The sequence below is a fragment of the Vombatus ursinus genome, unplaced genomic scaffold (genome assembly GCF_900497805.2).
Source record: "Vombatus ursinus unplaced genomic scaffold, bare-nosed wombat genome assembly UNPS02014772.1, whole genome shotgun sequence".
Lineage (NCBI taxonomy): Eukaryota > Metazoa > Chordata > Mammalia > Diprotodontia > Vombatidae > Vombatus > Vombatus ursinus.
In genome coordinates this window covers 31,319,430-31,332,820 of record NW_020954550.1, presented here as the reverse complement: position 1 = coordinate 31,332,820, position 13,391 = coordinate 31,319,430, and the positions used below count along the sequence as shown (strand labels likewise).

The following is a 13,391-nucleotide window of genomic DNA, read 5'->3' as shown; positions in this document are numbered from 1 at the left end:
AGAAGTCATAGGAGGATCACAAAGATGAGCAAAGGGCAGCACTTAAAAGCTTGTGGGGGGGCAGCTAGGTGGCACAGTAGATAGAGCACCATCCCTGAAGTCAGGAGGACCTGAGTTCAAATCTGGCCTCAGACCAAACACTTGACACTTACTAGCTGTGTGACTCTGGGCAAGTCACTTAACCCCAATTGCCTTAAAAAAAAAAAGCTTATAAGGAAAAGATAAAGGCTAAAAGGCTGGACTTGTTTTCAGAAGAGAAAAGAGGACCCCAGGGTGATTTGAGGCAATGTAGTATCCTTTTTTAAAAAATTAGATTTGAAGTCAGAAGGTCCAGATTTGCATCCTAGATCTGCCATTTACTAGACACACAAACTTAAGCATGTCATTTAGCTTTTTCGAGCATCAGTTTCCCCACCCATTGAAATAAAATAAGGAAACAATACTCATGCTGCCTACTTGGCAATTGAAGTTATGAGGCTAAATAGTGATCATTGTGTCCACAGGTGATTTTTGACAGTTTTGCCTTTTAAAAAATGCTCCATAAAATATTAGTTGGATTCTAAGCAAATCAGAGCCTCTGGAGCTCCTATAGGTCAACAGAGAAGTGATATTTTTCTCCAATGGATAATAGGATGGAGAAGGCATGGGGAGGAGGGAAGGGAAAAGAGAGAAGCACCAAGCTATTAAAGTGACTCTGTGAAGACTAACTAGATTAAGTAATATGCTGCTGACAAGTGAGATAATATTCTAGAGCAGGGACATTTTTTGTATTCTTTGCATTGACTGGTCATCACTCCAAAAAAAAAAAAAAAGCTATTAACTATTGCCTATTTCTATGGTGGACTAAAGAGGTGTAGGTTAACTAGAAGCATAAAGGATTTGCCTTATTTATATGTTAAAGGAAGAATTTCTTAATGGCATTAAATAGTTATACAAGTCAGTTAATATTTATAAAAATTGTTGCAACCCTTAAAGCTCTGTATAAATGCTAGCTATTATTGTTAATTAGCTTTTAAGAGAGGTCATGAAGTTTCCATCTTTAAAGATCTTTAAAAATGAGATTGGTTTTTAGCTACCTGGAATGTCTTCAGGATAATGTTGACATTTAGGAAATATTCCAATTCACATACTGCAAGCTACAGAGAAGTTAACTGCCTACTTTCATATGTGATATGCAAGTGGAATCCCATTTCAAAAATGCCATTAAAGTGAAAAGTCTGTGTAACAAAACTGATTCTAAACCCCAGCCTATGGCCCACTTAACTTTGAGTAGTATTTGATGCTATACATAATAGGATTTTATCCTATGTATGGTACCTATAGTCCTCCAAAGCCCCATTATAGGAGATGACTCAATATTTTCAGGGCTATGCTAGAAGAGTACAAACTGTGGTAGACTTTACCAAGTTGGAAGGGCTTTGAATACAGTCAGTCAAACATTTATTAAACAGCTACTGTGTTCTAGACACTGGGCTAAGTTCTAGGGGCACAAAGGTAAAAAACAGTCCATGCCCTCAAGGAGCTTATATTCTAAGGGAGGAGACAACACATAAATAACTGGGTACATACAAATAATACATACATATATGTGTGTATATGACATATATATATATATATATATATATATATATATATATATATATATATATATACACACATACGCATATAAACAGAATAAATAGAAGATAATTTCAGGGACAAAGGCACTAGTAACTGGGAGCCATAGACTGTATATCTGTTTTCAGAAGACTTGTGTAAGCTTGAAAATACTCATCCAGAGGGTGATGAGTTTTTCTGCCATAACTTCCAAAGATCATCTACCAAGTCACAAAGTATCACAATGGAAAAAACACACAAACCAACAAAATCTCTAGTTCTTGGAAGAATTCAAGTATTAATCCTGTAGAGATAGAGACTAGGCTTGGGATTTCACTAATATACATCAATAGTTCTCAAACTTTTTGGTCTATGGACCTCTTTGCACTCTTAAAAATTATTGACAATCAGGGGCAGCAAGGTGGTACAGTGGCTAGAGTTCCGGCCTTGGAGTTAGGAGCACCTAAGTTCAAATCTGGCCTCAGACATTTACTAGCAGTGTAACCCTGGGCAAGCCACTTAACCCTGATTGCCTCACCAAAAAAAAAAAAAAATTCTTGAGAATCTCTACCTTAATGACATATCCATACATATCCACATGGGCCAACGTATTGAAAATCAAATGCCAGCAATCTATGAAATTACTTCAGTAACATATTTTTATAAAGGAACAAAATTATTTTTGTGCCAGATGAGTAAACCTTGAAGTCCTTTTGAGGACATAGGCAGCTAAGTGGTGCAGTGGAGAGAGTGCTAGTCCTGGAGTCAAGAAGACCTGAATTCAAATCCTGCCTCAGATAGTTACTAGCTGTGTGACCTTGGGCAAGGTCCTTAACCTGTTGCCTGTTTTCTCATCTGTAAAATAAGGATCATAACAGCAGCTACCTTACAGGGTTGTTGTGCGGATCAAGTGAGATAATAATTGTAAAGTGCTTAGCAGTGCCTGGTACATAGTAAGCACTATAGAAATGTTAGCTATTATTATTATTAAGTGAGCAGAGGCACTCTTCTGGGACAGCACCAGTCTTTGTGGTCTCACTTAGTTTTCTGATAAAATGGCTCCTTACTTTACTAGGTGAATAACAACTGGGAACCACTCAGCCCCAGAAAGAAAGCATTAAGTCTAAATTTCCCTTCAAAGACTCAAACCTTTGTGTGAGTGAATTTTTATTTTGCATTTCAGATTTCCAGTTTCCATGGTTCTTGATTATTATCTTTGGAATATTTGGGCTGACAGTGGTGTTATTTGTATTCGTACTTTCTAAACAACAAAGGTAGGTTTGAAACAGACTTCTTTAAAAGGTGTTGGGTTTGGGGGAGGGGGTTGGCCAGTGGAGCTATTAGATTTCCAATCCTTATCCCATTTATATTTCTTAATAGGTTTCCCCAAAAATTGTGAGTGAAAATGAAAAACAAAACCCAGTATGACTTTATGCTTAGTTCCATATTCATGACAAGTTTAGCCTGCTCCATATACCACTGGTAGTTTACTGGTTTAGACTACATAAAGTGTGGCTACAAATTCTTTAAGAATTACATATTATATGCCTAGAAAGTATGTGTCTACACACACTGGTTTGTCCCTACCTCATAAAGTCATTTTGGAAATGTTGACTACTCATTTCTTAGCTTCAGGTCCTTTCCTCTTCTTTCAAATGTTCATTCTTATCCAAACAAAATAAATAAACTATACTGCAAAGTCATGGGTATATATCCTATAAAGGTATGACTGTCCAGATAAGCCACCAGGCTATCAATGAATTCTTGCCTGGTCTGACCTCGTGTTTAAATACATACGGAGTAAAGAAGAGATATAAGGCAGGTGTCAAACTAATTTTAAAAAATAAACTTTTTAGGCTTAATATTCTTGATATTTCAGGTAAAATGGGGTCTGGACTTAAACTATTTTAATTGTCACAATCATATACTCCTCTTTACATTCTCCTTCATGTATCCAGGACAAAATCTTAGAGAGGTAGAAAATGTACTGGATAGATCAGAGAAACCTGGGTTCTTCTTCTTCCTTTGCCATTGCTATGTGACCTTGAAGAAGTCACTTAGCTTTTACAGGCCTCATTTTTGGCATCTGTAAAATGAAGGCATTGAACTAGTGATCTCTAAGGTCTTTTTTAGGATTAAGATTTTATGATCATGGCCTAAATATCTCTTGATATGAGTAACTCAATATAGAATGGGGAAGTTTGTTCCAAAGTGTGTAAAGTAGAATCAAAGATTGTTAGACATCACCAAGAGCTTTGCATTTGGGGCGTTACATGTATTGCCATATTGCTCCCACTGCTGTCACCAGAATAAGATCCAATATTCAAACCTTGACCAGCCCTAGGTAGAGCTGGCTAAAATTATAAGCATGAATTCCTTTTACCACCATGCTACAAAGAAGAGTTCTTTTTTGAGTTTGGTTTATTCTGAGTTTTGTGATGGTTGTTGTCATTGATGTTGTTTTTAAAGAAAAAGTACAGCTTCTGAGCTTTCTTAAAGTGAATCACAGCTAGAGTCTGTAATTCCCAGAAGGCAAAGAAAGTACTGCCAGACTATACAGTCTCTAGCTTGCCAAGATTCTTCAGCTTAGTACATGATATGATACTTTCCTTGGGGATGTATCTTTGATTTTGTGATGTAATTCATTGGACAAAAAAATTAAATTGGACTATACAAAGTTTCACTTAACATACAACTTTTCAGGAACATTTCCATTTCCTATATCTAAGGATGCTTATAATATAGGAGGTTGGTAACACTTTCAAGATGCTTGGGGGGAAAATACAAATCTATTTATTTTTTAGTTACATGTGGGTACTTTGAAGTAATATAAACAATTTTAAATAATTTTAGGTAAAAGCCAAATTATGTACCACTTGAATACTTCATTGTGTATAGTTGATGAGCTAGTTGAGACAAAGCTAACTTATATGGAGCACATTGCTTACTATAAAGTAAGAGGATTCAGTATTTTAAAAGTTGTTTTATTGATGTCTTTTGTCTTCATACCACATGAATTTTTCAATATATTACATCTTCCTCCCCTACCCAGAAAGTCTTCCTTTCTAACAAAAAAGAAAAAAAATTCAGTAAAACTAAGCAATATTTCAATTGAATCTAATATTTTAACATGTGCTGTTCACACCCATAATCCTTTGTCTCTGCAAAGGAGAGAGGTATATTCTTATATTTCTTCTTCAGGGTCAAGTTTAATCATTATAGTCACACAGAATTCAGTTTTGATTGTTTTGTTATTCTTTCCATTTATGTTGTCTGAGCCAATGTATATATTGTTTTCCTGGCTCTGTTATTTCAATTTGCATCAGATCATTTAAGTCTTTTTATGCTTCTCTGTATTCTTTATATTCATTGTTTTTTATACCACAGTGATGTCGCATTACATTCAAGTACTCTTAGCCACAGATCATCAGGAAACATTGTGAAAGCCCAGTGAGTTATGGTGTGCATTATTTAATTTGTCAGGAATTAACCAGCCAACACTAAGTAGAAGGAAAGAATAGGATCCTCCTAACTAAATAATGTTAAAGAAATTCAGTAAACTTCATCTTAGGGTTGTGAGGGAGAAATGGAATCTTTTACCAAGAAACTGCCTTTTTGATCACTTTTTAAAACTATAATTATTGGGTCCCAATAATTACTAAATTATTGTACTAAAATTAACCAAGCATATTAAAGTTTTCTTTAAACTTTCATGTCTTGTTAAAAAAAACACACATTTTTTGTCTCCCACATCTTCAGTATTGACAGGATCCCCACATAACAGAAAACATGTCCTCTAATTGCCATGTTCCAATAGAAATAGGAAGTAGTAGATGTTGTGTGCCAGAAAATATCTAGATTTTATATATTTTGACCCATAAAAGAAAACTTCAAATAATGCAGTACTTCTACCAATCTGTGCCCTATCTTTGTTCCTCCAATGCTTAACAAAGTGCTCTGACCATAGTAATCATCTAATTAGATTTTTAGTTGAGTTGAGTTGAGTTACATAGAATCATAAAGACTGCTTTACAAAAACTTAAAAATTCATTCAGTCCAATATCTTGCCTATGGGTAAAACCACACAAACCAAGTGATTGCCCACTCAATCAAAACAGTAATCCCTGTGTCCCAAGAAAAATATGAAATATCAAATTCACAGGAAAAAAATTTCCCTTCTGTATCTACATCTAAAATCCAATGATAATAATAATTGTTATCATCATTATTATATACTGTCCCCTAGATATATAGGAAAAAATCTGAGTGTAAAACATAAATGTGTCCCTTATTTGTTTAAAATTTTTTATTTAAAAATTATCATTATTGGATAAATAAGTCTTTTGTATCAGTAAAGAGATGATATTGTCCATGCCCAACATTTCCAACATGCTAATGGAAAGTAGTAGAGCATTTAGAAGAAGGGTAAGAGGACAGGATGACAAAGTTGGATAGTCAGACCTTTATGGTATACCCACATCATTGTTCTACTACTACTACTACTACTACTACTACTACTACTACTACGTCTACTTGAAAGATGAAGTAGTTTCATTATTTTGTTTAAAATTTTGCAAATTTCCAGATCATCAGGAACATGTTAAAATGTAAGCAAAAAATTACTTTTCCATGCTGTGTCCAAGTGATTTTCTTTTATTATCTACAATTGTGGATTAGATAACTAAGCTCTCCAATTACTCTTTATATTGTAGCTTTTGTCATTGGTGTATGTTTCTGAGTCAGTATCATAGGTTCCAAAACAATGATCTCTAATCCATTCCATAGCCACATACAATACCCCTAGTCCCAGGCCATCCATCTTGCAAACATGTGCCATTAGTTTCAAAGGTTTCAAAGACCCATTGAAAGAGAGAAAAATGGATAGATGAGCAAGAATCACTATTGGAAAACCCTCTCATAGCACATGCCTAACCAGGAGCAGTTGATTAGCATCATCCTCATAAAAATAACAATGATAACCACAAATCATATTTCTATAAAGCATTATGGTTCACAGTATGCACTTCTCACACCATGACTCTGGCAGGCAGATAGTGCATTTCACAGATGAGGGATCAAGAGAAGAAGAAACTTGCTCAGTGTCACATACCTAAGAAGAGACAGAGCCTGGAGTTGAACCCAGGCATTTTGTCCCTCAATCCACTGAAAAAGAGGGATACGTGGCATTATATAACATTACCAGCTTTCCTAGCATTGCTATTATGTAGCATTACTAGCTGTTCTAGGATATTTGGTTATATTGTTACTCTATATTTCTATATTTGGTGAAAGAAATCAAATGAAAGAAATAATCTTTGAGGGATACAGAATCAACAGAATATTACAAGACATGCTTCTACATCTTACTCCCATCTGAAAGTTGGTGGTTAACATGCTGAGTCAGCACATTGGAGGCTTGACTCAAAGCAAACAAGGACCACCTAGAAAAGGCAGGTGAGAACATTCTGAGAGCAACTTTCTCATTGAAGCTATTCACACTGATGTCTTCCAACTACAGCCAAGCCCTGGAATAGTCACAGTATTTGATCAGTTATTCCTGCTGCCAAAATAGGGATAGTTACTTTCCATACCTTTTATATGAACCCATAAAACAACTCTGTCAGGGGGCAGCATGTCCTAGAACTTGGATTCTTCATCTTTTTTATGTCGTGGAACCCTTTGGTGGCCTGGTGAAACCCATGGACCCCTTCCCAAAGTTATGTTTTTAAATGTACAAGATAAAATATATAGATTATAAAGGAAGCCAATTATATTGAAATACCATTTTTAAAAAAAGTTTTTAAAAGTTTATGGACAACAGGTTAAAAATCCCTAACCTAATGTAGAGAGGACTGATCTAGGAGCAAAAAGACCTAGGTTCAAGTCCTGCCTCTCACACATACTAGCTTTGTAACTTTAGATAAGTCACTTAAATTCTCAGTATCCAGGCAACTTTCCTTTTTTTCCCTTTTTCTTCCTTCCTTCTTCCCTTCCTTCCTTTTTCCTTTCTTTCTTTCTTTCTTTCTTTCTTTCTTTCTTTCTTTCTTTCTTTCTTTCCTTCTTTCTTTCTTTTGGCAATTGGTGTTAAATGACTTGCCTTGGGTCACACAGCTAGTAAGTGTCTGAGGTCAAATTTGAACTCAGGTCCTCCTGACTCCAGGGTGGGTGCTCTATCCACTGTCACCTAGCTGGCCCCCAGGCAACTTTCTAAGACTATAAACGAAAGAATCATTGTTGACTTGCTTTGATAGAAAAAAAAACATTCTCACTAGGAGTTCCCTAATCTCAGGATCTCAGGCTAGACCCTCCTGCCTGTGCCCTCGGGCCCCCCCCCCAAAAAAGAACATATCAAAGGTTGCTGTAGTTCTTCAGGTCAAACTTTAGCTCTAGTTTGGAGGTGGGAGTAGAAGATAAGTATTGAAAAGGAAGATGCAAATGATCAAGATTGTGTCATAAAATGATAACTAGATTAGGAATCAATGTGTCTAAATTTTAATCTGGCTCTGCCACTGTTACTGACACTGGGAAAATCAATCACCTTAACTGTGAAATGTAAAGTTTGGAAAAGATTGTCTGTAGGGGTCCTTCCTGCTCTAAAATCACACTGAGAGTCATCATATGTTCATGGGAGAAAAAGATCATAGATTTGGAATCATAGGACTCTGGTTGGTATCCTGGTTACTCCCGGTGTGATCTTGGGCAAGTCATATAACTTCTCTGACCTTCATTTTCCTAATCTGCAGTTAAAGGGATCAACCAAATGGCCTCTAAAGTGCTGCCTCCAGCTATGAGCCTCATACATATGATCTCAAATAAGAATTATTCTCATAAATCAATTCTTACCTTCAATTATTGCAGTAACTTATATGATAAACAAGGATAAGAATGTTGAAATGGGCAATGAGATGAATGGTGTGCACAGTGATTATGTTTTAAATTTCTAAAACTAAAAGACTCAAATACCCAAATAGATCACTGATATCAGTAGACGGTGTGACCTAATGGATGGAGGGTTGGTCTAGGAGCCAAGAAAATTGAGATCCTCTTTTTTTTGATCAAATTGTTTTTTTTAATTAAACAAAAGAAAAAATAATTAATTAATTGAACAGAAGGTCACCTACAGTTGCTTTCTTATAACTAACCCAGAAACTATCCTTGAATCTCACTCTGGAAGTGAAAGCTAGCTGCCAATCTACTGTGTATGAATCAGTGGAGTAGGTTACCATCCACACCAGGCTCAGTTATTTGCAAACTCTGGCATAGACTCCAGCTCCCAGACCCCTCTGGTGCCTGTCTCAATCTTTTGAAGCTCAGAAAGAGAGCAGAGCCCCTCCATTCTATTCCACAGGGAATAGAAGACCTGAATTCAAATCCTACCAATAGAGCTGCCTCTGATTTGAAACTGACTACAGTAAAAAGTTAATTTTGCTGCACTGCTTTCTACCTTCTTCTATAGTTTTTAACTTCCTTTTGCCTCTATCATCTTCTCTTCTTACTCTTCTTCGTGATGACATTTCTAGAATAAAGACAATATTATGTTTTCTACCCTTTGAAAGAATGAAACATATACTTTTAAAATCAATCAGACCATTTGAAAAAAATGTTTGTTTGTTTTTTCAAGGATCAAGCTGCTGATACTGCCCCCAGTTCCAGTTCCAAAAATTAAAGGGATAGATCCGGATCTTCTGAAGGTAATCACTAACGCTTTTGACCTGTGGCTAGTACTGAGGCAGAAAAGAGATTAAGCTGTTCTTGCTGAGCGTTCTTGCTAGGACTCTTGCTTCACATTAATTTGGGGTTTCTTTCCTCCCAAAGGGAGAAACTTTACAACATAAAATTCCTCATTTTATTACTTAGTTAAATATCAAAAGTGACCTGAAATGTTTTGAAAATAAATCTTATGATGTTCATGATATCAATCAATCAATAAGCATTTGTTAAGCACAATACAAAGGCAAATATGAAATAGTGCCCGCCTTCCAAGAGCTCCCATTCTATGAGGGGAGACAACATAGACATATACAAGTACGTACATAATGTATATGAAGAAACTACAAGGTAATCTGGTCGGAGAGACAGTTGTGATATTGATGGGGGAGTGGGGCAGAGCCCAAAGGATAAGGTCTATATCTTTCTATTGATTGAAGAGGTATAATTCTTCCAAGCTTTGAAAGGCATTCCAAGTATCATATGTAACAAAGTAAATTAGAACATAGCATAATAATGATGGTTATGCACCTCTCTGGGGATTGGTCAGTGCTTCTTAATAGCACTTTAACAAAGGATCCTCTCTAGGGCTTCCCTAAGTAGGGCAGAAAGAAGATCCCAATTCACAGTTGTGAGCTAAAAAAAAAAAACAAATAATTTAGAGCAAGGAAACATTACTGAAATCTCACATGGCAACCCTGAACATGCAAATGGGCTGCATCAGTTAGAACCAAGGCTGATTTTGCCTATAGGTAAGCAGAGCCCCAAACCATGAGAAAAGATAGTTGCTTCTGTTAGACACAAAAGTTTTGAAACAGATTAAAGCCCAGAAGGGATCCCATCCCTTTAGGATAAAATGTCAATGAAGCTTTCCATCTGAAGCCCAAGCAGCCACTTTCCCAGAAAGCACTGATGTATATATCAATGTGTGTATTATTCCCTCTTAGGCCTAAGAACTATTGCTTGTCCCTCTGAACTACAAATATCAAGATGCCAGTTAGTTCTCAAACCCCTATTACATTAGTATAAATGTATGAGTGAACTGGCTCAAACTTAAAGCAGTTACTACAACCATTCACCCCCACCATTTTAACTTCTGAATGCAACATGGCAGAGGGACCAATTGTTATCTACTGGTATTCTTGGTTCAAGTATATCACCAAGGGTTTCCATCCTCACCAGGCTCAGTTATTTGCAAACTCTGGCATAGACTCCAGCTCCCAGATCCTTCTGGTGCCCCTCTCAATCTTTTGAAGCTCAGAAAGAGAGCAGAGACCCTCCATTCTATTCCATAGGGAATAGAAGACCTGAATTCAAATCTTACCTCCAGTTACTCAAACTCCCTCCATATCAGGGAGCTTCCTAAGACTTATCTACTAAGTCAAAGATGGGTTGTAATCTTCATTAAGCATATAATAATAACTTATAATGCTTGTTGATAATGCCTTATAAAAAGAAGACAGATTTTATGCTGATGAAGTTTTAGATACTGGACTATGTATTTGTATATTTTATGACACATAGGATGCTATTATTATTGTCATAATTTATTTGGTATTTGTTTTTATTATTCCCTTGCTAAGTGTTACTTGATTTTGATCAAACGATCGTTAAGATCAAAGGATCGTACGATCAAACCAAACCTCTCCTCACAGTATTTTGTTTTTCTTCATTTCTGTAGAAAGGAAAATTAGAAGAGGTAAACACGATCTTAGCCAGCCATGACAGCTATAAGTCTCAATTCTACAATGATGATTCTTGGGTAGAGTTCATTGAGCTGGACATTGACGATCCTGATGAAAAGACAGAAGAATCCGACACAGACAGACTTCTAAGCAGTGACCACCAGAAATCCCTGAATTACCTTGGGGCGAAAGATGATGACTCTGGACGTACAAGCTGTTATGAGCCAGACATTCTGGAGACTGATCTGAGTGCCAGTGACTCCTGTGATGGGACTTCAGACATTGCTCAGTCACAGAGGATGAAAGGGAAAGCAGATCTCTTATGCCTTGAGCAGAAGAATGATGGGTCACCTTCTAATTGTGATACCCCAGCAACTCATCCACCCAACAGTGTCATCCTTTCAGAAGATAGCAAGCCAAGACCACTTCTTACAAGTGGAATTGAGTCAACTGGCCTACCTGTCCATACTCAGCTGAGCAACCAGAGTTCACTGGCAAACATTGACTTTTACGCCCAGGTGAGCGACATCACTCCTGCAGGAAGTGTTGTTCTTTCACCTGGGCAAAAAAATAAGGCAGGGATATCACAGTGTGATGGGCACCCAGAAGTGGCCTCACTGTGCCAAGCAAACTTCATCATGGACAATACCTACTTCTGCGAGGCAGATGCGAAAAAATGTGTTTCCGTGGCCCCTCATGTTGAGCCAGAGCCCCGGGTGGAGCCGAGCTTTAGCCAGGAAGATGTTTACATCACCACAGAAAGCCTTACCACTACTGCTGTGAGTTCCGGAATAGCGGGAGGACCTTCAAATTCTGAAATGCCCGTGCCTGACTATACCTCCATTCACATAGTACAGTCTCCCCAGGGCCTTGTACTCAATGCGACCGCGCTTCCTGTGCCTGACAAAGAATTCCTCACCTCGTGTGGCTATGTAAGCACAGACCAACTGAACAAAATCATGCCCTAGCCTTTCTTTCGTTTACCTTGCGCATATATATTTAATAGCATAAAGATGGCTTGGGCTAGTCCACTTAAACCAAAATAATGTTTAAACATTTTTTTTGGGTGGTTCTTAAGCGCTTTTTCCTGAAATGTTGAAACATGATAAACACACACAAACACACAAGCATTAATCAGACTCTTTCCTATTGTGAATTGTAAATATTTTAAAGCATTGTCTCTCTAAGACCATTGAGTAGCAGTGATTGTCTTGTTATTGTGGGTGTTGATTTTGTGATACTAAACATTGAATGACTATGTTTTTAATGTATAGTAAATCATGCTTTTTGAAAAAGCTAAAATCAGGTGGTTTTGCAGTTCAGGAGAATTTAATGCAAATCATACCATACACTGAGTTGTTTGATGTTGTTTTTTAAATCGGTAATTGGAAAAACTAAATAAAATATAAACAGGAAGGCAGAAGTAGTTTGGGTAAGTAAAACATTTATTTTGACATACAAATTGATAAAGATATTTTAATATTCTAGACTTAAAGCACGGCTATTTTATATTACGGTACACAATGTGTACTGTAATTTATGCTGATCCATCTAAAGAATGTATTCGTTGCAATTTTACCAAAGCTGGTTTCAGGTTTTGGTCATTGCAGCAAAAATGAAATAAAATAAAATAACAAAAAAGTTAGTTTTTTATAGGGTCATTTTTATACCTCCAAAAAAGAATCCTTAGATAATTCTAAAATGATTATAGTGACTTACTTTATTAGATCATATTCATCTTACCATAAGGTGTTTTTTCTCAGTGTACTTATACATTTTTAAGTTTTCAGGCAAACTTTAAGTTGTACAAAACAGTAAGAGCAAAGAACACATTCACCACCATATTCTGATCCATGCCCATGTCAGTAGGTATCAAGAGGAGTAAAAGTTATAGCAGACATTTCTTTGCCAGAACATTTGAATACTGCAGTTGCACCTTGAGCGATTTTGAGCCCATGGGAGAATCCAAAATGAGCACTGTAGCCTTGGCGTCTATATATCTTTGCATATAGAACCTGATTTTTATCCCATTGTTTCACAATTCGGGGATGAGGTACATGAAGCATTTTGTATGTTGAAACCAGATGAAATGAAGTGAACAGGGAACAGAGGGCAATGTGGTTCAGGAAACTTGGTTTGGGGTTTTTTCAGTATTTTTCCCCCATAGCCTATTGACAGCCCCCATCTTTCAGGGACGAGAACAGCATAAATAAATGAGATTTGTCGATAACACAAGATCCCACAAACCAATATCAGTAACTCTCCCTCATACCAAACTTTTTTCTTAGGGCTTCTTGTGTGTTGAAAAGCTGTCTGATCTGACCTTTACCTCCCTTAGTTTTTTCTCTAGTATCCCCTCAAAGAACATGTTAGTAAAGAGTGAGACAGCTTCAAAATCAGGCA

General features: G+C 36.7%; 1 protein-coding gene across 1 annotated transcript in view; it reads left to right on the top strand.

Moving 5' to 3' along the window:
- The window catches only part of GHR (growth hormone receptor), a 326,414-nt gene extending 313,781 nt beyond the window's left edge, over nucleotides 1–12,633 (top strand). Inside the window, exons 8-10 of the mRNA XM_027863533.1 lie at nucleotides 2,780–2,870; nucleotides 9,218–9,287; nucleotides 10,985–12,633. Of these exons, the coding sequence (XP_027719334.1) occupies nucleotides 2,780–2,870; nucleotides 9,218–9,287; nucleotides 10,985–11,956 (1,133 nt within the window). The 3' untranslated portion in view covers nucleotides 11,957–12,633. The remainder of the gene's footprint in view (nucleotides 1–2,779; nucleotides 2,871–9,217; nucleotides 9,288–10,984) is intronic.
- The last annotated feature ends 758 nt before the right edge of the window (nucleotides 12,634–13,391 follow it).